Source organism: Perognathus longimembris, chromosome 13 (assembly GCF_023159225.1).
Source record: "Perognathus longimembris pacificus isolate PPM17 chromosome 13, ASM2315922v1, whole genome shotgun sequence".
In the NCBI taxonomy this organism is placed as follows: Eukaryota; Metazoa; Chordata; class Mammalia; order Rodentia; family Heteromyidae; genus Perognathus; species Perognathus longimembris.
Window position 1 is genome coordinate 24,181,211 of NC_063173.1, and position 27,786 is coordinate 24,208,996.

The 27,786-nt window shown below is 39.8% G+C and overlaps 2 protein-coding genes across 7 annotated transcripts in view; both read right to left on the reverse strand.

Moving 5' to 3' along the window:
- Positions 1-439, reverse strand: part of Sergef (secretion regulating guanine nucleotide exchange factor) — a 205,654-nt gene extending 205,215 nt beyond the window's left edge. For all 6 annotated transcript variants that reach the window (XM_048361107.1, XM_048361102.1, XM_048361104.1 and 3 more), the window contains exon 1: positions 372-439. In XM_048361107.1, coding sequence (XP_048217064.1) covers positions 372-431 — 60 coding nt within the window. In that variant the 5' untranslated portion in view covers positions 432-439. The remainder of the gene's footprint in view (positions 1-371) is intronic.
- A 6,832-nt stretch (positions 440-7,271) lies between these two features.
- Tph1 (tryptophan hydroxylase 1) lies at positions 7,272-25,801 on the reverse strand. Its single transcript, XM_048359932.1, has 10 exons — positions 25,589-25,801; positions 22,981-23,164; positions 20,673-20,773; positions 17,972-18,039; positions 16,865-17,061; positions 14,585-14,720; positions 13,766-13,892; positions 12,174-12,269; positions 11,282-11,415; positions 7,272-8,648 (listed from the first exon to the last, which is right to left on the reverse strand). Exons 1-10 carry the CDS (start codon positions 25,703-25,705, stop codon positions 8,474-8,476), a joined length of 1,335 nt encoding a protein of 444 aa, XP_048215889.1. The 5' UTR covers positions 25,706-25,801; the 3' UTR covers positions 7,272-8,473.
- Between the last annotated feature and the right edge of the window lie 1,985 nt (positions 25,802-27,786).

The following is a 27,786-nucleotide window of genomic DNA, read 5'->3' on the forward strand; positions in this document are numbered from 1 at the left end:
GGGCAATAGGAGGCGCGGACACAGGTGGCCCCACGCGCTCCAAGATCCGACAATCCTCGGTCTCGGCCGTCTTCCCAGGCGCTCTCCCCGCCGAGGGCTCTCGTGGAGCGAGCGCGATGCCGTGGAAGCGGAGTCTTCTCCCCAGTGCCTCGGCCCCTCGGGTCCAGACCTCACCGCCGGCAGGGCCTTCGGTCACCCGCGAAGACCCTTCCCTCCTCGCCCTTTCCAGCCCAACCCAGCCCAGGAGTCTCCAACCCGCATCCCAGGTCCGCCCCCGGCCTCCCAGTCCCGACGCACCGGTGCTAAGGCCGGGAGCTCCCGGGTCTTCGCGACCCCAGTGCCTGCCCCAGCCCGGGGGCGGAGCCACGTACCCAAGAGAAGAGCGCGGCCGCGGCGGGGGCGGCCGCCGGGGCGCACGGCTGGCGCTCCATGCGGGCTCGCTCCGCCAGCGCTTCCGGGAGGGGACTGCCGTGGGGCGGGGCGGGGCCTGACTGCCTCAGGGGCGGAGCCTACGCTGAGAAGACCCCGGAGGGGGCGGAGCGAGGAGGAGGCGGGGTCTGTGGTTGCGCGGGACTCCCGGGGAGTTGTGACTGACAGGCCGGCGGCGGTGTCACCCAGGCTCAGCCCAGAACCGGTCCCAGCTCGGACGAATTTGGGTGTGGAGTCTAGTAAGAACGGGCGGAAGGGTGATCCCCGAGTGGGGCCTGCTTGCTGTACAGTCCAGACCAGAGAGACCTAGAGAGTGCTCGTAGCTGTCTGCCCACCCACCCTCCCTTCCTTTCCTATCCACCCTCCCTCTCCCACCCACTGCCTTCCTAGGGCACCAGCCTGGTTCCTGCCTTTGCATTCTACTTTTAGTGATAATTCCTTACAGGTGTACTGTGCTCGGGAGTCATCAGATCTTCCCCCACGTTTTTATCTCCTCCAGTCCCTTAACCATGCAGAGAGGCAGTCACCATCTGATGGCAGAGGAAATTAAGTCTGGGCTGCTGGAGTTCTGCCCAGTGCCTTAGAAGGAACCGTCCTGGTCTGCTTTGGTTGGCGATTGCGGATCTGAGGGAGTATTTTGGCAGGCGAATGTGATGTCTTGCATAGCTGTGGCTGCCCTCTGCGCCTGGCACCAGACAGGGAACTCGCACCTCGCCTCGCTGAACAGGAGAGGCTGGTTTGCATCTACTGTTGCTGGGGCAGCCTCCTCAAACCTCTGTGTGCCAGGCACAGGGCCTGCCCTAATTCTGATCATGAATAATGCATAATTTTCACCCAGAAAAGATTTCCATATAAAATAGTTTTCAACAGCTACTGTCCTACTGCTTAGGGGATTAAGTAATTTTTTTTCCTGGAAGAAAATGTGGCAATGCATACTGGGAAAATGGAATTAGGAAGCAAAAATATCACTGATATAATTCACATTCAACAGCTCATTGCCCCTCTGCTGATACACAAGCCACCAATTCTCACCAGACATTTTGCCTTGGGCCCATAAGAAGTGTCTCCTACCCACTGAGCTCCTACCCATTGATAATGTTTCTTCTTGTGTCACCTGAAGGCAGCCCTAGCCTTTACCTGAGACATCTTGGGATGGTGAATGATTAAGAAAAACGCAAACTTAAGAGAAGCAAAACAGATCTTCATTCTCTAAAGACAAATGGAAACTATGCCATGTTTGTTTGCTGGTTTGTTGTTGCTCTTTTGTTAATTGTTGTTTTTTGTTGTTGTTGTTGTTGTTGTTGCCCATCCTTGGCCTTTGCCTAGGCCCTGTTCCTGGGCCTCTTTGTGCTCTATCACTTAACCCACAGCTCCCCTCCCAGCTTTTTCTGAGTAGTTTATTGAAGACAGGAGTCTCAAGGACATTCCTGCCCAGACTGCCTTTGAATCTCAATCCTCAGAGCTCAGCCTCCTAAGTAGCTAGGACTATAGGTGTGAGCTACAAGTGCTAGGTTTGTTGCTGCTCTCTTAATAATTACTTTTAAGCATGTGCAATGAGATGTTTGAAGGGGATTCTTCTGTCTGTTTTAGTGGAATCTTGAAGGCTGTAAGTGCCAATAAAGTACAGTGGGAGGCAACCAAACAACAACACTTGCAAATCAGGTGTGTAGAAACCAGAGTGAGACTTCCAGTCTATGGAAGAGGTTAGAGAGGCTGAGAGAGGATAGGCTATATGGCCAACAGTTGTCACTGTGGTATGAGTCCCACCCATCTCATGTCCCAAGAAAGGTGCTTCAGCTCCTTCCACAGTGGGCCCTCAGCAGGGTACTGTTCAGTTCATGCTGAGAAATCCAATGACTTGCCAGCTAATAACAGCTCTGGTGGTGGAGCAAAAAGATTGGTGCTTTTTGGAGATCATTTGCATCCAGCTTTCTAAGAAAAAGAATGAGTATCTGAACATTTCCCCAGCATGAGCATATTGACAGGATAGTATTCTCAGACCTTCTCCAAGAAAATTTCTGAAGGGGTAAAATGACACCCACAGGAGAGTTGGCTACCACATTCTCAGAGGGTGATAGAGATAAATTCAATAGCCCAGTCAGAGCATACATTTATCCACATCAAGAAATCCTGAGAAATCAAGTGGGAAGGTCTTTCAAGACACCCCCAGGAGTGTGAGTCAACATTCAATACTCAGCAAGTACAGAAAGCTTTGATGCCAACTCACAACACTATCAGACCAAAAAAGAACTTTTCTAGCCTTATCCTTCCTTTTCTACCTTCACTAGCTATGACTCCCCCAATCCTGGAGGAGTCTAGGCATCCCAGTGAGTGGAGAAGATGGAATAAGGAGATGAAGATGCTGATGAACTCTTTTCTCAGTTCTAGAGGAAGACAAAGACTAATCTTCAATTTTGATGTTTTAGATTTTCACACAGCAATGAAGTTTCTTTTGTTGTGCTGGAGGTGTAACCCAGAGATTTGCACCTGCTAGACAAGTGCTCTACCAGTAAGCTATATCCCCAGGCCTGGAGTTTTTAAATGAGAGACAGACAGACACAGAGACATAGAGAAAGAGAGAGAAGGAGAGACATGGAAGAAAGAAAAGAAAGAGAGAGAGGGGGAAGGAGAAACGAAGGAGGAGGAAGAGAGGAGATTAGGAGACTAAAAGAAAGTAAGAACATTTTTTAAATCACCCAAAGAAGCAAAGAACTATCTACTCAACCAGTTTGTAATAGAGTCTTTCTGATTTCACTCTTTGAATGTACATTCATTGATACTTTAGCTAATCTACATTTGTATTAGGCTTTATCCATTACTATAATTTTCTGTAATCCTTGGGATGTTGCAACTCTTTCAACTATGTACATGCACTGACAAGATCCTCCCAACCTGAGTTGAAGTTCTTGAATAGAGTTAGATTTAAACTATTAGATAATCTCACCTTCAGATGCCTTATCTCTCCTTAAGAGGAAAATGCAAAGCGCTTGGGCCACACAGATCTCATTTCTCTACCACACAGAGCCTTTTTTTCCCATCTGACTATTTTATTTGATCATCCCAATGTTTATACATTGTTTGGACCATTATTTTGTACCTGAGAAAACTGAGGCTCAAAGGAGTTAAATGATGGAATACCAGCATCAGGTTTCTGCTTTGGGTAAAGGAAGATTAACTAGAAGTCACCCAACTCTTTCACCAAAAACAACTAGAAAAGCTGGAAGTAACTTTTTTCCCCAAATCTGTTTTAAAATCATTGTATAGTTATCAAAGCAGCAGAAATTTGAAAGGGCCTTGATCTGGAAGCCAAGGAATTATATTTGCCTAACTTTTGTCTTTAAGCACTTGGTAACTAGCATGCGATGGCTTAGAAACTAAGAATTTAGGCTGAATCAGTAGCTGGGAAACTAAGCAGTAATTTAAGTCATTTAATATGGGACTGGGGTGAAGGTAAAGGAGGGGACAAGAGTAGAAGTCCAGGTCCAGAAGGGGGAGTAACCCTGGTTTACCCTCAACCCTAAAGGGCTGAGTGTCTGTAAACTGAAGCAGATCCACCTCACAGACTGAAGCTCAGCTTCTCAAAGGCTTCTCATCCCTTATTGGATGAAGATGGTCTCTCTATGCCATAATACACACAGTGCCTGCTAGAAGCAAAGCTAATCTCCTCTGGAGGAAGAAGAAATCATCCAGAAGCTATGGGGGAATCTCTGATTAGGAGAGCAATTATAGTAACCATTCTTTACATGTAGAAAAATAAAGTTGCATTTTACAAAGTCTCTTAGGGCATAATTTTCTCTAATAAACCAATGCTGAGAGCTTAGCTTCTTTCAGATGAGGAACATGACAGTGAGGATTTACTCAATGACTACTAGGTTCTAGGTATACTTGGTGTACTTGGCTCTACTATGTCTCATAACCAAAGGTGTTTTTTTGTTTTGTTTTGTTTTGTTTTTTTATTTATTTATTTTTTTGTCAGTCCTGGGGCTTGGACTCAGGGCCTGAGCACTGTCCCTGGCTTCTTTTTGCTCAAGGCTAGCACTCTGCCACTTCAGCCACAGCACCACTTCTGGCCGTTTTCTAGATATGTGGTGCTGGAGAATCGAACCCAGGGCTTCATGTATAGGAGGAGAGCTCTCTTACCACTAGGCCATATCCCCAGCCCAGGTGTTGTTGTTTGTTTTTTTTTAAGTATAAAGATCTGATGAATTTTAACTAATAAAATTGCTTATGTAAATTTAAATGGTTTTAACACATCTTGATGAAAAATACTCACTGAGAACATGACATTTGTGCTTATTTATTATCCAGCTGAATGACCAGTTTGCACATTACAAATGTACATGAAAGGACAAAAACTAGACTAAAATAGACTGTGGTTATCTTTATTTACTTCCCAGACCTTAATGTGTGAATGTTTTTGTATATTCCTTTAAATAATTCTAGGATGGTTTTTATTTCTCTGCTATGAAGTCAATTTAAGCATGTACAATAATTCCATAAAATTTTCTGTGCTGTTACTACTTATATAATTCAAATGATAAAATAGGACGATCAAGCAATAGAGACATTAGTGTGAACTCTTTAGGGGCTTTACTCAAAAGGTTAAGAGGGGGCTGGGAATATGGCCTAGTGGCAAGAGTGCTTGCCTCGTATACATGAGACCCTGGGTTCAATTCCTCAGCACCACATATACAGAAAACGGCCAGAAGTGGTGCTGTGGCTAAAGTGGTAGAGTGCTAGCCTTGAGCAAAAAAAGAAGCCAGGGACAGTGCTCAGGCCCTGAGTCCAAGCCCCAGGACTGGCCAGAAGAAAAAAAAAAAAAAAAAGGTTAAGAGGATATTATAAGCTCTTTGAGTATAACTCACTGATAAATAATAGTAAACCAAATTTTTGGTTCAATTCTATTTTCATTTTTTAGTAAGTATTACCATCTTTCAAGATAATTTAAATACATACATTTAAAATACATAAAAATTCTAAAAACTCACAAGGTTCCTGATTTATCAAATATCATAGATACAAAGGTAAGAATGAAGAACTGAAATCCAGCATTATATACTTCCATAGTACTGAAGTTGTGAATAATTATAAAGTTGTGTTACTCTTAACATTAATTTTAGTATACTTTAGTCATAGAGTGATTTTTTGTGTGATACTATGGTTGAACTCAGAGCCTCATGCCATTACATGATTTTTTTAACACCATCATTTTGAAATTCAGTAACTGATTTTTCAGCATGATCCAAATTTATGAAAATAAGCAGAATATAATTTTCTTTGGGAAAAATTATGATTTCCTAACAATTTATTTGCAACAACTGAATTATAAACTAATCAATATTTCAAATAATTTCAGATTAGCTAATAACAAATGTATTTACTATCATATGTATAGCTGTATATAAAGATCTCAAATAGCATGAATTGCTCTTCCAAATCCTATTTCCTAATAGAACATAAAATGAAATGGAACTTTTAAATCTTTTTGAAAATTCCTTCTGGAGTCTTTATAAGGGATTAAAAGTTTGAGTGGTCTTTTGAAATAAAACATGTTAAAATAGTATACAATTTTACTACTGATGTAAAAAAGAAAACAAGGACAGAGTTTTAAAGCAGCTGCTTAAACCTGGAAAACCAACAGAAGCATGACCCTTAATATTCCATTAGCAGAAATGAGATTGTGCGAGAGAAAGTCTATGGAGTTTAATTCTGGTGATTCTGATATTTGGCAGGGCTGCCATATTGCACAACCTATTCTTCTATCCAAATGGTGTCCCATGAATTTCTATAACACTAGACTAACTTATGGGACATCTAGATGAAAATACCTAGCAGGTAGTTAGAATTAAGAGTCAACACTCAGTTAAGAGTGAGGCTTAGGGGGCTGGGAAGGTGGCCTGGTGGTAGAATGCTTGCCTAGCATGCACAAAGCCCTGGTTCAATTCCTCAGTACCACATAAACAGTAAAGGCTGGAAGTGGTACAGTGGCTCAAGAGGTAGAGTGCTAGCCTTGAGAAAAAAAGAAGCCAGGGGCAGTGCCCAGACCCTGAGTCCAAGCCTAGGACTAGTCGCGCCCCCTCCCACCCCACCCCCGAAAAAAGAATCAGGCTTAGAAACTACAAATACTGGAATCATCCAAAATAAGAATTGAACTCAACTCATGGGCATGGATGACAACACCCATGAAGAAATGGCAGAAAGAGAAGGCCGAAGACAGGTGCTGAGAAACATCCTCGTGGAGCAGATGTGGGAAGAAAGAGCCACAGCATCTATCTGAAGTCCAGCCTCACCTATTTTGAGACAGATTCTACAGTTTGGATCTGCAATGCCCTCCAAAGGCCTGTGTGTTGGGCTGGGATGTAGCTCAGTGGCAAAGAGCTTGCCTAGCAAGTGCAATGTCCTGGGATCGATCCCCAGTACCAAAATAAAAATAAAAAAGATAAAAATAAATTAATTAATTAAAATAAAAGTCTTAGTTCCCAATTGGTGATATTGGGAGATGGTGGAGCCGAGGAGAGGTTTCCCAGTCACTGGTAGACCCTTTAGACATCTCTGTCTCTCTCTCTCATTACCCCCCTCCCCAATATTCTTTCTTAATTCCTTACCATGGGTGAGCAGTTTTTGCTCTATCACATGCTCCCACCATGATATGCTGTCTCATCATAGGCCTAAAACAACAAGGCCAACTGACCATGGGCTGAAACCTCTAAAACTTTGAGACAAAACAAACCTTTCCAATTTAAATAAGCTGATTGTCTCAGGCATTTTGTTACAGTGATAAAAAGCCAACACAACTGTTTATCCCTGCTGGCACCATGTGAAAAAAAAAATGTCCTTGAAACCCTCACCTATTTGCAGGTTCAGACCCAAATTGCTCTTCTTAACCTTTCTGACAGTCTAGTTCTTCCCCATTTCCTTCACCTTCAACTACTGTTTATCTTCCCATTTATGGCTTCACCTGATTGCTTGGAAATTATGTTTCCACCTTTTAACTTGTGTTTCTCTCAGTTGTTTCCATTTGAACTCACCTTGACAACACAGCCTCTTGCTAATTTGAAGTCAATACTATAATTCCTGGTACTACATTTCTGAGTACAAGGCCTTGCAATTTCTCCCACCAAGTTCCCCTTGGCCTCATGAATAGGACAGATAATCTAGAACCTAATCATCATGAGGCAATGTCATAGAAAAGAAAGAATTTCAAGGAGAACATTCACTGGTGAAGGGCCTTTTTTGTGTCTACAAAACAAAATGTGATATTCCTAGTCTAGTCTTAATACATATACTCCAATCAACCCTTCCATATTCAGCTATTTAAAAAAAAAAAAGACTTTTACTATTGAACTCTGGATCCTGCTGCTTCACATCCCTGAGTGCTAGGATTAAAGGCATGTGCTATCACATTAAGCTGACATTTGTCTATTTCAGGCTTTTTATTTGTTGGTTGTGGGACTTGAACCCAGGGCCAGGTCACTGTCCCTGAGCTCTTTTGCTCAAAGAGGCCAAAGCTCCACTTCCATTTCTCTTTTTCTATATTCCTATAAGACCACACTTGAACCAGATTATGTGTTCTTTACTAGGGTACCCTCACATGTGAAGACTTCTACACTCTGTCCATGTTAATCTCAGGGGCAGCTTGTCTCCTATTAAATTTATATGTGTGCCTGCAGTTGGACATGGCACAAATTCAATGATGTAACAGATACAGATAATAACCACGGGTCAGCTGTGTAACAGTGATCAAGTGATTCAAGGTCTTTTTACCCAAGAAAAACAAGGAAGTCTAAGTATATCTATCACTGGGTCAAACAAATTCTCTATTAAAATGGGAAATTAGTAAATTATATGATATATAAATTTTATATTTCAGTAAAGAATGGACAAAAGAAAAACTGGTTGTGTCCCTGCAGACATGTTGGAGGATGATTCCTTAAAGGGTGGGATTAGAAAACATTGTTTAGCCAGAAGCAGCAGTCACTCCACAGTCGGTTTTCAGTTGCCCCTGGGCTCTGAGTTGATGCTTTGTGGATTAAGACTATGACTGTCACACATTGGACTGCCTGCTGACTTTAGCAAGGGCGTCACCGACAATGTCCAGATCATGCCGCAGCTCGTTCATGGCACTGGTTATGCTCTTGGTGTCTTTCAGAATCTGAATACTCTGCGTATATGGATTATACTTCACTCCAAATGTACGCTTCATTGTTTTGGTAAATTCTCTATTTCAAAAAACAAGGATGAGACTGTCAGTTTCTTGAGAACAGGCAATGATGAAAACTAAACATACAACAACCAAAACAAAAACCTATTTCACAGAGTAGGCAAAAAACAAGTCTTTATTAGATATGTGGACAGCCAATGTAGTCTTTCCTATCTGCATGTGCAGAGGCTCTGTAGAATCCAAACAGGTGGAAAAACCTTAAGTCCCTGACATCATTAGGAAAGATCTTAGAAATCACTTTCTTCATGATTTACTACTTTATACATCTTTTGGATTCCTTTTTTTTCCCCCTTCTTTCAGTGCTTGGAATAAAAACCTAGGCCACATGCCAGGAAGTGCTAAGCCACAACCTCACTCTCTTTACTACACTAAGGATAGCAACCACAGTAGATTTATCTATCAGTTGGTAATGACATTACTTGACTATGTGTAACAGACTCCTCCTATATTTTATATCGTATATCTATACACACACACACACACACACACACACACACACACACACACACACACACACACACACGGGGTGAGGGGTATGCTGGGAAAGCCAGGAAGAGTCCGGCCTCCTACACACATTCTGCTTAGAATATTTTACTCTAGCCTCCTCTCAAATCCAATAAGGTAAATGTTACTCCATATTTAAGCAGTAAAGTTCTGCCTCCTTTATTATTTGACTCTTTCACCTGGTAGCTTCAACAACTAACAATCATGTTCAGAATTCCTAAGGGTAATTGTGCAGCTAAGTAAGTATAATTGGACATGAGTGAGAACTGAAATCTAGGTTTCAACCAATTTGGTCTACCAAAAGGGATCACTTCTAATTTGCACAAAGGTATCACTGTGCTGGAAAAAGCCCTGATGGTATTGTTTAGTTCTGTGCATGGATTAACTCCCCCACAATAGCAAATCCTTAGGAAGTAAGGAGGAGGCCTTCAATTCCTATCTGTCCCTTCCTCACAGTGTGACCTTGTACCTGCTCCACAAAATGTTTTGTTCATTCTGCTTCTATAGTCCTTTCCTTCTATCTCTATCTTATTTCACCAGAAGATTGCAAATTTTTTCTGAAAACTGTTTCTGTGTACAATATTCTATTTACTCACATGCTTAATTGCCTAACAGTAAAGTATACTAGAAACATAGTGGCTCACACTTGCATCACAGCTATTTGGGAAGCACAGTTGGAAGGACGATGATTAAGTTAGTGAGACCTTATTTTAAAAAAATAATAAGCTAGCCAGGCATAGGTGGCTCACACCTGCAATCCTACCTACTCAGGAGGCAGATCTGAGGATTAGGGTTCAGAGCCAGCCTGGGCAGGAAAGTCCACAGATTCTTATCCCCAAGTAACCACCAGAAAAACAGAAGTGGTGCTGTGGCTCAAGGTGGTAGAGTGCCAGCCTTGAATGGAAAAGCTAAGGGACAGTACCAAGTCAGTTCAAGCCCCATGACCAAAAGTGAAAAAATAAAATAAAATAAAAAATAAGCTGAGTATGACGGTCAATGCCTGTGATCCCAGCTATATAGAAGGCATAGCTAGAAGGACCATGGCTTGAGGCTGGCCCAGATTTTTTTTAAAAGTAGGACTCTATCTGAAAAAAGAACTAAAGCAATAAGGGTGGGGATCATTCCTCAAGTAGATGGGTACCTGCCTAGCAAGCGCAAAGACTGAATTCAAAACTTCATTGCCACCTTAAAAAAATTACAACATAGTTTTGGTTCCTGTATCTCCTATACCTTTCAACCACATTGTCTCTCAGGCTAAATATTCTCTATCTTTTAATCCTTTTTCACATACCATTAAGCTTTCCCTGTTTCTCCAACTGAAATGAATTACTTTTTTTGTTGTTGTTGTTGTGGGGCTTGAACTCTGGGCCTGAGTGCTGTTCCTGAGCTCTTCAGCTCAATGCTCTACCACTTGAGCTACCACATCTGGTTTTCTGGTGGCTAACTGGAGATAAGAGACTCACAGACTTTCTTGCCAGAGCTGGCTTTGAACCACAACTCTCAGATCTCAGCCTCCTGAGTACCTAGGATTATAGGCGTGAGCCACCAGCACCCAACTGAAATGTATTACTCTTGAATACAACACAGAATAGTGTTTCATCTGTATATCTTTTCTTATCATTTTCTGTACTTTCATATAGTAATTTCTATACTGTTTATTTTTTCTAATAAACTATAAATTCTCTGATTGGAAGGAATGGAAAGAAACCAGTTTCTCAATGTACCTGATTCATATTTGCAAGTATCCACCTCAATATATGCAACATACTTTAAATATTTCTTATGAAAGGGAAATGTGCTTGGTGGGGAATGACAGAAGGGGGGACTCTAATCAAGAAGCACTGGAGACATGCTAAATTATAACCCCCTGTACAAATATTTGAAGTTTAAAAACAAAAAGAAAAGAAAACAGAGAAGAAAAGGGGGATGAGTTACAAAAAAAAAAAAAAAAAAAGGTTCCAGTCCAAGCCCCAGGACTGGCAAAAAAAAAAAAAAGAAAAGAAAAGAAAAATGTTCCAGTGTGCTAGTTCCTATTTATCTGGCTCCAACTTTTGTGACTTATTATGGATATCAGATCTAACTTTTGCAGCAGGTAATGAAGGAAGGCATGAGAAAGATATACTTTACCTCATCTTCTCCTTTGCATCATCAAAGCTTTCAGACACAAAATAGACATCTTGAAAAGTTGTGATGAGACATTCTTCTTTGCAAGTAATCTTGGGATCAAAGGGCTTGACTTTTGCATGTCCAGAAAGTGCATGCTAGAGGACAAAGAGTCAGGGTGTCAGAAAATACAATCTATTCTCATAGGCTACACAGCTGCCAGAACTGGCACAACTCTAAACTTACTACTTATGCAATGGCCCAAACCTGCTGTTTCAAACTTATTTTCTACAGCTCTATTTAACCCACATTATACTCCAACAAAACAAAAGCCTTTCTTCCTACCCCCTCCCCACCTCCCCCAAAATGCCCCAAAGATCTTTATTCCTACATGATGGCACCTACTTTCTACCCAATGCTAGTTATGGTTAATACTTAACTGAGTTACACCCACCACCAGGGGGCGCAGAGTCCTAGACACCAAGAAATCACCTTGGGCCATGTTTGATAGATTAACATCACTCAGCAAACAGGTCCACTGAAACACTGGATAGATACTAAATCCCCATTCCTGATTAATTGTAGAAATTATTGTTTATATACCAGAAAGGAAAATACCTTTGCATATTTTTTTTCTCAAATTTTTATTATCAAACTGACGTACAGAGAGGTTACAGTATCATACGTTGGGCATTGGATACATTTCTTGTACTGTTTGTTGCCTTGTCCCTCATGCCCCCCTCCCTTCCCCCCTTCCCTCCCCCCCCCTACCTTTGCATATTTAATAGAGGAAAACAATGTCTTCAAATGTTTTCTACTACCTTAAGTATTTCTATAGCAAAGTCTTATTCAAATAAAAAACTATTTCAGTTACAGTGAGTAAAAACAGTTACATACAACGACTTATATCTCTTACTTTGAGTTCACTGATAGAAGAGAGCAAGCCAGCACCAAACACTCTTAGTTGCCCATCTTGTTTGCACAGACCAAACTCCACAGTGAAAAAGTAGCACTAAAAAAGGATGTCAGTATTACTTTCACATCCTGGCTGGCTCAGTTTAAAACAGATTTCATCTCTTATCCAATGACCCAGTATATTCCCAGGTAAAGCCCAACACCATAGTCATTATTTGCTAGTCTTTGTACAGTCTGGCTCATCCTAAACAAAGTACTTGCCCAACCTGCTCTGAAGACTCATACATAACTTAAAAACTACAGAGGACCCCAAAGAGCTCTTGTGAGTCGCAGATAACTATATTAACCATATTAAAATTAAAATATATAAAATAATTAAATGTTAAATAATTTTAGGTATAGTAACCATTTTATAGTAAATATAGGTAACATTTTTAATAAAGATCATTTTTACAAAACAAAAGCAATGTATTATTTTACATTGCTATAAGTATTTTTAAGTTTTTTCACAAGTTATAATTATATAGTTATTGGGTCCACAGTGTAAAATGATAGAATCAAGCTAGCTAACAACACTATTACAAGCAGTATAAATGTCTGGCTAGACTTTATTTCATGACTGGCTAGAAAACAAATGGATTGCCCATCTGTTTCTGTATTTCACCTGTTACAATATGTTTGGGTTAAAATATTTGAAGTTAATTCATTCCACATAGTTCTGCAGCTGGAAAGGGCTGAGTATTTTAATAGCCTTTTTAGATAAATGTTGCTACTTTTCTTTGAACTAAGAAAAAACTTGACACATAATCCTTTCTTAGACTTGTGGAATTTGAACTCTTGTCAATGAACTCTGTTAACGTAAAATACACTCTGAACTTTGAACCCGATCTCTTGTCTGTGCATGATTTTGACTTCAAGGACCCTGTGCAAGGCATCAGGGCTCCCCAAGGATCCCCAAATCACAATTTAAGAAGCTCTGCTTCAACCAGCTAGCCCACTGCACACCATCTCTGCCACCCTCACACACTCTGCTCCAGTGTTTTGTGGTACCCAGACACACCAAGTACCTCTGTCTTTCTTTGTATATCCTCATCCTGAGATGCTCTTCCTTCCTTTCTTACTACATTTTCCATCAGTTACTCCAAATGTCCCTTTCCATGAAGCCTTCCTCAAACAGTGCTCTGCCCTCCCAGAGTAGATTGTCTGAATGTCCCTGTAGACTCCACCTCATTCCAACACGACTGTCCCCTCACGTAGCATATCCAAATGGCCTTACTCATCTTTCTATTTCCAGGACAGTATCTTCTGCCTAATGTTCAAAACATTTTAATAGAGTTTTATGGAACTCACTATTTTTATTTAATCATGTTATTACGTTAAGTTACTTTTTATAAAGCTCATGTCTTCTTTTGAGAAGCCTTAAATTTCACATCTACTTGAATGCTACTTAATTTTATTTAACTTAAAATACTATGAACAAAGGCAACGTTTCTAAATGGTTGCCTTGAATATGAACTTTTGAACTACACACATTCTTATACACGACACTCAACTGGGAATTACTGAACTATATAGTTACTGCCAGATTCATACCGTTGCCAGCTTTTGAACAGCCTCCTCTGAAGCGCCAAGGGAAGCCAGGCCAATTTCTTGAGAGAACTGTGCAAAACTAGGTTCAGCCAAGAGGGGAACATGACCTAAGAGTTCATGGCAGGTATCTCTGCAATAAAGGTTTGTGATGCTTAGCATAAATGTTTAATCAACTACTTAATTGAGTCAAAATCCAAGCTCATTTTCTATTCTAGTTGCCCAGGTGACAAGGAAGGATACTAAGTAAAGAAAAAATTTTGGCTCAAAATCTTGGGTACACATACACATACATATTATATTCAAAGGCACCCCCATGTTCTCACCTCCATCCAAATTCAGTGACTACCCATATGCCATTTTCTCAGCAAAGCCCTCTATGATTGCCCTGCACACAACAACAGCACCCACATAGACACCTCCAACTTCTTCCCATATCTATTTTTCTCCATGGCATCTGCTCTCTCTCTCTCTCTCTCTCTCTCTCTCTCTCTCTCTCTCTCTCTCTGACTCTCTCTCTCACAAACATACACACACACACAGACACATTATTATATGTACCCCCACTCCTCAACATACAACCTTTAGAAAACAGAAATTTTTGTCTGATTTCATTTTCACATCCCTTAAGCTTAGAACATCATCTGGTACTAACAAGCTGTTGATGCTTATAATAATGATAACAACAACAATAATAAAAGCTAATTGTATACCGCATGGAATGTTTATTTTTAGGGTATACACTTAATAGTTCATTAAACCTATGGTATCGGTACCATCATTATAAGTAAATATTTGACGAATGGCTGAAGCAGAAGTACTTACGGCTCTGGGGTATACAGGGGATCTGAACTGTGTCTCACATATTGGGTGCAGTGAAAAACTCGAAAGGCTAAACCTGATAGGAAATCTCTTGGGGATAAGTACCCAGCCACGGGACGGATGGAAAATCCTGTGCGCTCTGCAAAACCAAGGAGAAAACAGAAATGCTCACCTCAGGTGGGGATCATTGGCAACGTTTTAATTCTGCCAATGGCACCAAACAATGCTTTAAGGGAAGATATGGAAATGAAAACATGTCATCTACCAGGCACCTGTGACTCATGCCTGCAATCCTAGTTACTCAGGAGGATGGGATCTGAGGATGGTGGTCCAAAGCTAGCTGAGGCAAGAAAGTCTATGAGCCTCTTCAGTTAACCACCAAAATGCCAGACGTGAAGCTGTGGCTCAAGTGGTAGAGCACTAGCCTTGAGAACCGAAGCTCACAGACAGAGCCTAGGCACTGAGTTCAAGCCTCAGAACTGGTATGCGCACGTGTGAGCACGCGTGCACACACACACACACACACACACACACACCTTGTGTCTTACTAAAAACTAACAAATTATTAGACACTTAATAGTGGCCACGCACATGTTTGCAACATGAGTTAAGAGATTTTTGCCTTATTGTGACAGCTATAAAACTAATGCACACACTGTGTTGAAAATTAACTATCCAACTTGTAGGTGAGAATGGTGGGGAAAAACTGGGAGAGAGTGAGGGAAGGGGTGACATTGCTCCAAAATACTCTTTCTCTAGCTTAAATAACTCGAACACCTCAAAAATCCTATTTATAATAACAATAACAAATTTTTAAAACCCAAAGCACAGAGACTAGATAATGTGCTCAAGGACACATAGTAAATGATGAAGGTAGGATTAGAACCTAAGTTTTGCTGTACAACATTTTGCTTCCTCAGAGGAGGAAAATATCCCCTACTTGTGCTTTCTTTTTGTAAAAAGATAAAGACCTTTCCTTTAGATCAGGACCATTTTTTTTTAATCTGTGTGATTTAAGCCATACTAACTTTGGTAGTTTCTTATTTTGTCTAACCTGAGTGATGGTCTCCCATCCTTCTAGCACCAAGACTGCATATGTCTCATCCAAGAGGCCCGTGGCTAGGCTTCAGCACCTTGAGAGACTGCAAGCTCCAATCTAGTCTCTCCTGCAAACCTTCACAATTCTAGCATTCCAGTTCCACCCAGTTGCTCTGTGTTCAAATGGTTCCATACTAATGGGAAGAGCACTGTCCAATTGAACTTTCCAGAATGACAGAAATATTCTATGTCTGTGCTGTCTGATGAGGCAATCATAGCCACATATGGCTACTGAGCATTTAAAATGTGACATGTATGACTACCATGGACAGTAGCCATTTGACTGTGTAGGTATTCTCTCCCATTGTCTTTAACACTTGCCTTTGAAATATTTTCAGCAAGATGTTCTACAGCCAGCCTAGCCTCTAGTCCCTAAGAAAACAGCTTGACCTCTTGACCTATGCACCTCTCTCTCTCTCTCTCTCTCCCTCTTTCTCTCTCTCTCCTTTTATGGCTTTAGGTTGGATCTCATATTTTTGCCCTGGACTAACTTCAGAACATGATACATGATACGCCCACTTAGCTGGGATGACAGGCCTAAGCCACCACACCTGGCCTACCCAGTTGGTGGTTTTAAATGGCTCTTTAACAAGGTGTTCTCCATGCTGACTGCTGGATATTGAACAATCCTTTACTATAGGGTCACATAGTAATCTCTCTAACACGTAAGACAGTTTTCAAATAATCAAAATTTTAAATATGTAATAAATATCCCCTAAACCTCCTAAATAGCCTAAATGTTCTTCAAATTTTACATGACATGATAAATTTTTAAATTTCCTCCTCAGTTTACTGTATTCTTGCTCTAGGTTGTGGTTATCCCTTGTCAAATTGGTGTCTAGTCCTGTATCCAATACTCAAGGACAGAAAATGGGACAATCCTGACCTTGAACTTTAGTCTTCTAGGTTATAGTGATCAAAATAGAGGTTCACATTTATAATCCTAGCTACACAGGAGGCTGAGATTTGAGGATCACAGTTCAAAGCCAGCCCAGGCAGAAAAGTCCGTGAGACTATCTCCAATAAATTACAAAAAAAAAAAAAAAGCTAGAAGTGGACCTGTGGCTCAAGTGATAGAGTGCTAGCCTTGAGCAAAAAGCCCTGGGATTAGGATTTAAAAAAAAAAAAGAAAGAAAGAAACTCAGAGTTCAGCATTCTACACGTTTAAAAAAATTAGCATATTACCTTTTAAAAAGTTTGAGACATCTTCCAATTGCGGTATGTTATCTTCCCGATATCCACAATATTTAGAAAGCAATGGTAAGTTTTTGAGATATTCTCTGCAAGCATGGGTGGGGTATAGTTTGTTGAGCTCTCGGAAAATGGTCCCCCACGTCTTGATCTCCTCTTCAGTGAATTCAACCTTAGGAATTGGATCTCCACTAGTGAAATAAAGAGGAGGAATTATTCTGAATTATTAGTTAATAAACAGTAGTGCTTACTTCACTTGCCTTTTTGTGTACGTACTGGTTCTGGGGCTTGAACTCATGATCTGTGTGCTGTCCTTGACCTCTTTTTTGCTGAAGGCTAGAGCTCTACCACTTGAACCAGAGCTCCACTTCCAACTTTTTTGAGGGGCAGTTTATTAGAGATAAGAGTCGCATAGACTTTCCAATTAGGATCTTAATATCTCAGCTTCCTGAATAGCTATGATTACAAGTGTGAGCCACCAGAACCTGGTTCCATTTTTTAAATTATCATTATGTAGTTATACAATGGGATTTTGATTCAATATGTAAGTTTATGAGTACAGTGCATCATTCTTCCCCCATCTGTCCCAACCCTACATAGACTCTGAAGTTATTTGCCTTTATTTTATTTATTTATTTATTTTTGGCCAGTCCTGGGCCTTGGACTCAGGGCCTGAGCACTGTCCCTGGCTTCTTCCCGCTCAAGGCTAGCACTCCGCCACTTGAGCCACAGCGCCGCTTCTGGCTGTTTTTCTGTATATGTGGTGCTGGGGAATCGAACCTAGGGCCTCGTGTATCCGAGGCAGGCACTCTTGCCACTAGGCTATCTCCCCAGCCCCGATTTTGCCTTTATTTTTGTTTTTAATTAGATAGATGGATAGACTCTGTCTGTGCAACCATGTAGCCCAGGCTGGCCTGGAGCTCCCTAGGGAGCATAAGTTGGCCTCAAACTCAAGAATTCTCCTGGTTCAGCTGCCCAAGAATGGGGTTTCCATGCATGTGCCACCATGCATGATTTATATTACTTTTTATTTACTAAATAAACACAAGATACTCTATTCATTATCTCAAAGCTAGATACATTAGTTTATAGTATACTTACTGTTTGTAGTTCATAGCCAATTCTGCAAAATACTTTCGTCTTTTACGGTAGACATTGTCTTTGAAGCCCTGATAGTGAAAGATAAGTTTATTTTTAATGTTCACACTAAAAATACCTAAAAATTATATTTAAGAAATGTTGCATTATTACTATTGGGGACATTATATTAAAATTATATCATAATTGTTACTATGATCAAGAATTATTTTGAGATTTATGATCATTTCTGCTTTGGAGTCTATATCACATGGCAGCACTAAACTCTGGCTACAAGCATAAAAGATTCTTTGTATACAAAGACATTATAAAAGCAGGACACTGGTTGTTCACACCTGTAATCCAGCTGCTCAGGAGGCTGAGATCTCAGATCAAAGTTTAAAGCCAGCCTGAGCAGTAAACTCTGTAAGGGTCTTCTCTCTATTTAATCAAAGAGCCTAAAGTGGGACTATGCCTAGATTGTGATAGATTGCTATCCCTGAGTACAAAAGATAAAGTATAGCACCTCTGGATCCTGGGTTCAAGCCTCAGAGTTGGCACCAAAAATAAATAAATAAATAAAATATATACGTGTTTGTGTATAGTGACTCAAAGACTAAAAAATAGTATAAAGAACAGGTAACGCATCACACTGGTTAAATACATGGCTCTTTTTTGAGAGTTTTTTTTAATCATTCAACTATATCTTCAGTTATATTTCTCTGACTAGGGCTGGGTATAGAGCTCTGTGGTTGAGTGCCTGTCTAACATACGTGAGGCCCAGAGTTAAATCTCCAGCAATGCTGAGGAGGAAGAGAAGGAAGAATTAATACTATTTGAAATATAACTTAACCAGTCTTACATTTTATCACAAAATTCAAACACATTTGCCATTTGCAGTAGTGGTGATAATAATTGAACAAAATAGTTCTGTATTCATACTTATGAAAAATATTTCAGAAAAAAAGTAAACAAAGTAAGGAATTAAAAATCAAAATCCAGGAGGAATAATGAAAATAATAAGAATGCAAAAGACATCTAAAATGAGAGAATGGGATTCATCTCTTTAATACAGATTTATTTCACAATCACTTTCATTCAAATCACTCCCCTACTTCCTCCCCTGCTTGACAAACAGTAGTCTATTTTCTGTTTCTGTGATACTTTATATAAAAAGACATGGCCTTTTTCTTTTTTTTTTTTTTTTTTTCTTTTTTGGCCAGTCCTGGGGCTTGGACTCAGGGTCTGAGCACTGTCCCTGGCTTTTTCTTGCTCAAGGCTAGCACTCTGCCACTTGAGCCACAGCGCCACTTCTGGCCATTTTCTGCATATGTGGTTCTGGGGAATCGAACCCAGGGCCTCATGTATATGAGGCAAGCACTCTTGCCACTAGGCCATATCCCCAGCCAAGACATGGCCTTTTGTAACTGTCAAGGTTCAACCATACTGTCACCTTTCAGTATTCCATGCCTTTTATAGCCAAAAAGATTGCACTGTATTGATATACCAAACTTTATCCATTCATCAATTGATGAATGTTTGTATGACTTCTACTTTTTTGAATGATGAATTCATTCTATTCATTAGGCTATTGTGATCATGCTGTTTCATACATAAGACAATGAATACATTTCTTACCCAAGTTGTTACCTCCTCCTTCATTTTTCTCCCACCTTCCCCCCTCCATCTGATGAAATATTTTTTTTTGCCAGTTCTGGGGCTTGAACTCAGGGCCTGAGTACTGTCCTTGGCTTCTTTTTGCTCAAGGCTAGCACTCTTGAGCCATGGTGCCACTTCTGGCTTTTTCTATATATGTGGTACTAAGGAATCAAACCCAGGGCTTCTTGTATACAAGGCAAACACTCTACCTCTAGGCCATATTCCCACCCCCTGATGAAATCTTTTAAGGTCCACTTTTGACATTTCACCTGTCTCTGGAATTTTCTGCCTCAGAGTATATATTTTTTATTACATTACACACACACACACACACACACACACACACACACACACACACAATAGATTTAGTATAAGATCACATTCATACAGCTAATAAAGAGAGGGAGAAAAAGGGTATATGACACTCCGTAATTACATTCTCTTATTCCTTCTCCTCCCAGAAATCTAGAGCTTTCTTTCATAAATAAGCCTAATGCTCTAGATTATTTGGGTTTTTGTTTTCTTTTGTTTTGTTTTTGTGTTACTAAGGATTGAACCTGGGGCTTTGCATAAGTGAGGTATATATCAATAACCCATGCCCCTTTTTAAATGAAAAAGAAAGACTGCAAACACCATGTAACTCTACAACTCTTGGAATAACTCTTAATAACAGCAACATCAGCACTAAGGTGTGTTAGCATTAGACACTTTTCAAGTAGTATCAATTCCACCCATGTAGGGGTCTACAAATGCTTGCAGAGATCAGGATTCAAAGGAGATCCTATTCGTCTAGAAGACACATGTTTTTAAAAAAAAAAAACTTGATTGGGCTGGGAATATGGCCTAGTGGTAGAGTGCTTGCCTCACATACATGAAGCCCTGGGTTCAATTCCTCAGCACCACATATATAGAAAAAGCCAGAGCACTAGCCTTGAGCAGAAAGAAACCAGGGACAGTGCTCAGGCCCTGAGTTCAAGCACTAGGACTGGCAAAAACAAAACAAACCCCTTAATTTTTAGTTTTCTTTCAACTATTTTCATGAGAATATGTTTGTAAAAATCCATACGGGGTGATCTGCATCTAGTTCGGATCCATACATCAGAACTCTGTTGGCACAAAAGTCCAGATCAGAAATCTTCTTTGGAAACCAAGGAATTGTTTCCATACCTGCAAGATACAAAAACAGTTAGAAGCTGAAGGGAAAATAAAAGCCTGAACAAAGCCATCAAAAGAATAAATTAAGAAATCAATACGTTTGGGTAAGATTTTTTTAATCTGAACATAGAAGCAAAATTATACAAGTATATTTCTTTCTTTCTAAGAAATGAATTTTATTCCAAAGCTTTAGTTAAAAATTTTATTAGTGTTCTGGTTGATTTCCCAAACATTGGAGGAATACTACACTTTAGTAATAGGCCAAAAGTTCGAAAACTTGTTTTAAGCCAAATATTTACTTATCCTATAAAAACAGGATAAAGCTGTATAACTTTACAGACCAAAATTGAAGTTTAATAAGAACTTCGAATATTCTTATAGACAAAAAGAATCTTAGAAATTTGTTTATGCCTTTGCCGCCTTGATCTTCTTACCATTCCTTGCAGACAAGTCACAAGACTGTTTCTGCACATGACTTTTCTGTCCATGCCACTCTTACTCCACCCCACTACACCCAACCATTCTATTGCCCTAAGGACAACCTTCTCATCCTCCTAGACCCACATCTAATAAGACTTCCTCAACTCACAAAGTCTTCCTGATTCTGTAGGTAAGAGGTAATTTTCTCTGGTATCTATATTCTAAAGGCTCTACTAATTTATTGAAAACATATGTATTTATATGGCTGTCTTTCATAGAAGACCAGGATGAAGGGATATGAATTGTGTTTGTATTATTGTTCCTTAGGAGAAATATGTGGCATAAACCAGTGCATCCTAAATATCAGCTGAACCATCTAGCCATCTATAAAACTCTCATTTTATAAGTGAGATAACAAAAGTACACAGAGGGAAGGAAATTTATCCAAGGCTATGCATTGCCAACAGAAGAACAAGGATTAGTACTCAATCCTTCTTGCTTCAGTGCTTTGCTCTTTCTAATGTATGTAGGAGTGATGTTCAAGAGATTTAACAACAAATACAACAAAGACACTGACCACTCCAAATAGCAGGGAAGCCTCCACTTTTGCTCAGCCAGGTGTTAACCCTTCTTTATTAATGATGGGTGTGGATGCCCTAGGCAGGGAGCAATAGAGACTTTGGGTATAAGATAATCATATAACAGACTCAAGGCAGCAGTTCCCAGCCAGCCAGACAAGACACAGAACTATGCCCATTTCTTACTAATTATACAGCTGCACAAATGTATGACAGCTAAGTATCTGTTTTGAATATACTCCAAATACTATAATATAATTTATAGTACAATTTTATTATTATTACTAAGATGTTATATAGGGGGGTTACCATTTGATAAGTCAGATAATGAGTACATTTCTTTTTTGGACAATATCACCCCTTCCCTTCCTTTGCTTTCTTCCAGTCTGTAATAAACTTTGAAGAAATTGTTTTTAGGTTGAAGACCATATATAAATTATGCCTCAATCAATTCATTTATCCACTAAAGCTATAAGGTTTTATTTCTCACCAATGGAGACCACAGTCTCTATCTTTGCTATCTGTATATCTGAAGTCTTCGTCTTACTGCTTTCTCATTTATTTTTGGTGGGAATATAGTGCATAACTTATTTTACAACATAGTTATAAGACACTGTCAACGCTTTCCATAAATTCAATACTCATTCAATATCTGCTAAATGCTAAGCTCCTGAGAGAGTTCCTGTGTTGCTCAAGAACTGTAAACTAGAGGACTATGGAATCAAGAAAGGTTTGAAGTTTAAAAGATGAGAGATAATTGATTTCTAAACATCCAAATTCTGTCAAGATTTCCTCTTACTTCTTTTGCCCTTGATTAAATGTTGCTCTATAATTTGCCTTTAGCATTTTGAGTAATTATATTTTGTATCTCCTTTCCTGCCAGACTGCCAGATATTTGAAATGGCAGTATTTTATTTTTACTTTCAAGATAAAAGAAAGATTGAGTGTACATTAGGTACTTCTTTTTTTTTCTTTTTTTCTTTTTTTCGCCAGTCCTGGGCCTTGGACTCAGGGCCTGAGCTGTCCCTGGCTTCTTTTTGCTCAAGGCTAGCACTCTACCACTTGAGCCACAGCGCCACTTCTGGCCTTTTCTATATATGTGGTGCTGAGGAATTGAACCCAGGGCTTCATGTATATGAGGCAAGCACTCTTGCCACTAGGCCATATTCCCAGGCCTAGGTACTTAGTCTTCTAAGTAGCATTTTTACTGTTCAAACTTACCATCTTCCTTCAAAGTAAAATTATCTGGTGGATTCACAGAGAGAACATTAGTATGAGACTTCAGCAGGTGAAAAATGTCATTCAATTGTTCTCTGTTGATATCGCAGTCAACAAAAATCTCAAATTCTGAATTTCTTCTCTTTGATTTCCGGGACTCGATATGTAACAGATTCACATGATTCTCCTGTGTAAAGTGGAGGGTAAAGATCACATGGAATTCTGTTAAATGTTAACAGATTACTTTCATTACCTCTGAAAACCAATTTTATATGTCATGATAGCCAAGGGGGAAAAATGACTGCTTGTAAGTGCTATCAGTAACAAAAATAATGCACAATTATGTACAATTCATTACAAAATTCATCACATTCTCCAAAAACAAAACAATAAAATAACACCATGGGATGTCCTCCAGATTGTCGTAATTAACTGAATTTCAAATCAAAACACCAAATATCCTCACTAGAAAGAACCATTGTAAAAGTCTCACAAAGTTGGTTTTCCAAAAATGGTAACAATATTAGTTATAAGAAATAAAAATTCCCTTTGTAACAGTGCTTTCATAAAATTAAATGGAACAGCTTGAACAGAGTATTTAAGGCCCATAAATTTGGTAAGCATCTGAACCAGTTTGCATCTGATCCTCTCATGTCAGCTTGAGCTGTGGTACCCCTTGTAAACTTGGTACAGGAGGGATGCTCTCTTACCAAGGTGGGTAGATGAGAATAAACACCAGGGACATGATCATAGCATTCCAGTAGCATAATCCATCCTGTAGCCAAGTAGCTAGTTAATAATTTTTAATTCCTATAAATAAATCCTTGTGTCCCCGAGCTGTTAAACTAGGTTAGGTCCTTTAATTCCATGCTGTTACAGTATCTGCTACTTCTCTTTTAGGTCAGTTTACACACATGCAATTATTTCCTTATTATAATTCTTTTTTTGTTTTTTGATGTTGTGATTTTTTTTTCTGTGCTAGTCCTGGGGCTTGAACTCGGGGCCTGGGTACTGTACCTGAGCAGTTTTTGCTCAAGGATAGTGCTCTACCACTTTGAGCCATAGCTCTACTTCTGGCTTTTTGGTGTTTAATTGGAGATAAGAGTTCCATGGATGTTCCTGCCCAGGCTGAATTTAAACTTTAAACCTCAGACCTCCATCTCCTGAGTAGCTAAGATTAGAGGCATGAGCCATTGGTGTCCAGCTTTAATTATTTTTAAAGTCTGTATTCTTCACTAGATTACATATTCTGTGAGGGTGGGTATGTACAGTATCTACTTTATTCAGATTTATATTTTTATGACCTAGCACAGCACCTAACACCCAGTACTCAATAAGCACTCATGTTCTGCCTGACTCACCCATATTTTCTCAAGACAGTTAGATAGAAATAAAATTACCGGAACAGAAATACAAGTATTTTAAGGCTCATAAATACATTATTCACCAAATCGCTTCCCTATATCACACCAATTTATGTTCATACTGAAAGTACATTTGAAGACCAAATGCAATGAGATTCTGACTTTGTGAAATCGTATAATTGTACTACTACTATGCTATCTGAAAAGGTATTAATGTATTATCAATGTAATAATGTTATTAAATAATGTTATCAAATTCATCATCAATAATATATAAGTAGGTATATCATTGAGTGTACTTTTTTTTTTTTTTTTGCCAATCCTGGGACTTGAACCCAAGGCCTGAGTGCTATCCCTGGCTTCTTTTTGCTCAAGGCTAGCACTCTACCACTTGAGCCACAGCACCACTTCTGGCTTTTTCTGTGTATGTGGTGATGAGAAATCAAACCCAGGGCTTCATGCATGCTAGGCAAGCACTCTACCTCTAGGCCACATTCCCAGCCTTAAAATATTTTATTTAATTAAAATCTCTTTGCAATCTATAAAGTGAATCACACATCCCCATTCCTTTTTTTTTGGGGGGGGGAGGGGTGGTTGTAGGGCTTGAACTTGTCCCTGTACTCTTTTGCTGAAGGCTAGTGCCCTATCACTTTGAACCACAGCACCACCACTCCCAGTTTTTCAGTGGTTAATTGGAAATAAGAGTCTCACGGGGACTTTTCTGCTGGGTTGGCTTTGAACTGCGATCCTCATATCTCAGCCTTCTGAGTAGCGAGGATTACATGTGTGAGCCATGGGTGCCTGGTGCCCCAATTCTTTATGAGCTTTTCCTGTCTACTCTTCCATAGGTTGTCTGTATCTCTAACCTATTCATTAGAACTGAAAAACAGTTTAAAAATCTAAGTTTTTAAAAGATGTGCTCATCTCTGAAGAATTTACAATAATGTATGTACTTTAAGTACAATATCACAGATTCATCTTGGAAAGGTTTTATGAAGAAATATGGGCAGCCAGGTACCAGTAGCTCCCACCTGTAATCTTAGCTACTCAGGAGTCTGAGATCTGATTCAAAGTTAGCTCAGGCAGTAAAGTCTGTGAGACTCTTATCTCCAGTAAACTACCCAAAAAGGCTGGAAAGTGGGGCTATGGCTTAAGTGGTAGAGTGCTAACCTTGAGTAAAAATGCTCAGGGACAGCACCCCAACTCTTCAAGCACCAGGACCAGCACAAGTGTGGGGGGTGACTTACCTGGAAGACTTTCAGTGCTTTTATAAGTCCTCCAACTTCATTCTTTAAGGAAAAAATGAGAGTTGCTCTTCCCCTTTCTAACAAATGGTCTTTGTTCTCCTTATTATCTTCAATCATGATGAGTTTAGAGTGATTCTAACACCAAAATATAAAAATACAGATGTAAGGCTAAACATGAGGATGTACAATCCAGAAAAATATTTGATAATTTAGGGCATGCTAATTTCTCCAGGCGGGGCTGGGGATATGGCCTAGTGGCAAGAGTGCTTGCCTCGTATACATGAGGCCCTAGGTTCGATTCCCCAGCACCACATATACAGAAAATGGCCAGAAGTGGCGCTGTGGCTCAAGTGGCAGAGTGCTAGCCTTGAGCAAGAAGAAGCCAGGGACAGTGCTCAGGCCCTGAGTTCAAGCCCCAGGACTGGCCAAAAAAAAAAAAAAGAATTTCTCCAGGCTTCTGTTTCCTCACCTGCAAAATCTGGATGTGGGGCTGGGGATATAGCCTAGCGGCAAGAGTGCCTGCCTCGGATACCCGAGGCCCTAGGTTCGATTCCCCAGCACCACATATACAGAAAATGGCCAGAAGCGGCGCTGTGGCTCAAGTGGCAGAGTGCTAGCCTTGAGCGGGAACAAGCCAGGGACAGTGCTCAGGCCCTGAGTCCAAGGCCCAGGACTGGCCAAAAAAAAAAAAAAAAAAAAAAAATCTGGATGTGAAGCACTGCCTTTCAAGAAGACTACAATGAGATCAAAATACAGCAACGAATTGCCTAATGCAGTGCCTGGACTTTTACAAGTATTTAATATATATGCTTTTGGCTCTCTTTTCTTCTTTTACCAATCCAAATATTCTTTTAGGGTACAACTCAAGCTAGCTAGCTACTTGCAGTCTTCCTGGTAACTTGATACCAAATGCCCTCCCTCTATAAATGCCTGCCTACCTTCCATCAACATTTTAGTACTTCCTTATATGAGTCTTGAATAGACTTTAGGCTTTCTGACTAGAAAGCTTGTATGAGCTTTCCCTTCCATCCAATGCAGCCTTTTTCTTAATACATGCTGCACAACATCTGAGGGTGCCTTATAAGACAAGAGGAAGCCCCAAACGGTTCATTTGACTTGACAAAGGAATAAAGTACCAAGTGTGTCTCAATTATTCTCAACTGTATGGTCTTAACAATAGTCTGATAATTAATTTGCCAGTGGAATACAATTTTCTGTTTCAGGTCTCAACCATCCCCATACCTTTGGAATTTAGCTGAACAAGTTTTCATCAGGCGTGTAGCTGATTGAAGGTCTTCTAAATATAAGTTTAGAGAGTATGGAGCTGAGGAAAAAAGTGATTCCACATTCTAGTGATGGCTAGATTTCATCTACTCTTAGCACCCATTTGTCAAAATGTCTATGCTAAAATTGTCATGCACTAGTGTTATCCCATTTAATTCTCATAAAGTCTTAAGGGAGTGGACAGAAATTACATTCATTTTATCAATAAGAAAACTGAAGTTTTGAGTAACTATCCATGTCCATGAAAATCTGGAGAAGGTAAGAACAGATCTTTAACACCAGGTCCTTAAAAACATGCATCTTTCTCCTTTTCTGAACATTGAGGAGCCCTAGCCTGGGAGAAACTAGGCTCTTATGGTAAAAGCCATATTTTCATAACATTCCATAATTTTTCTGGCTAACAGAGTTTATGATAAAACATTTTTTGTTCCTTCATTCAACTATCTTCAACCCTCAACTATCTTCAGATCCTCAGTATTGAACCTTTGTTTTCCTTTCCTTCCTCAACCTACCTTCTCTTCCTCTTTTGGGGAATCCTTTTAGCCAGGTAATACTAGCCTGTCAATTCTAACCTGGCAAGTTAAATGATTAATGGGTCCCACTTGTTTGAATCCATATGTAGAAGCAGACAAGAAGTATACATTATCTTTTTAAAGCAACCCCAAAAGATAGGGGAAAAAAATCTTCCTCAAAGGGAGTCATTCTACTCCTGCATTGAGCATTAGCCATGAGGCATACCAAGAGAAGATCTAGGTACTTTAGTAGCCCCATAACAAAGTATAGTCAAGGTGCATACCCTGACCAACTTTTTTCTTCCCTCAGTTGAATCAGTAACAAGTAAACTCTAAATTTATTTTATCTTGGAAACCCAAAGCACTATTAAAAAAAACAAGTCTTGGAAGTATGGATACGGT

What these genes read in the sequence shown, in the direction of transcription:
- Tph1 (XM_048359932.1), bottom strand. Translation starts at nt 25,705, where the DNA reads ATGATTGAAGATAATAAGGAGAACAAAGACCATTTGTTAGAAAGGGGA. An exon ending in TGTCTCAAACTTTTTAAAAG is followed by an intron (nt 14,721 to 16,864) that starts GTAATATGCTAA and finishes TTGGTTTTGCAG; the next exon opens with AGCGCACAGGATTTTCCATC. An exon ending in CTTCTATCAGTGAACTCAAA is followed by an intron (nt 11,416 to 12,173) that starts GTAAGAGATATA and finishes TTTGTCCTCTAG; the next exon opens with CATGCACTTTCTGGACATGC.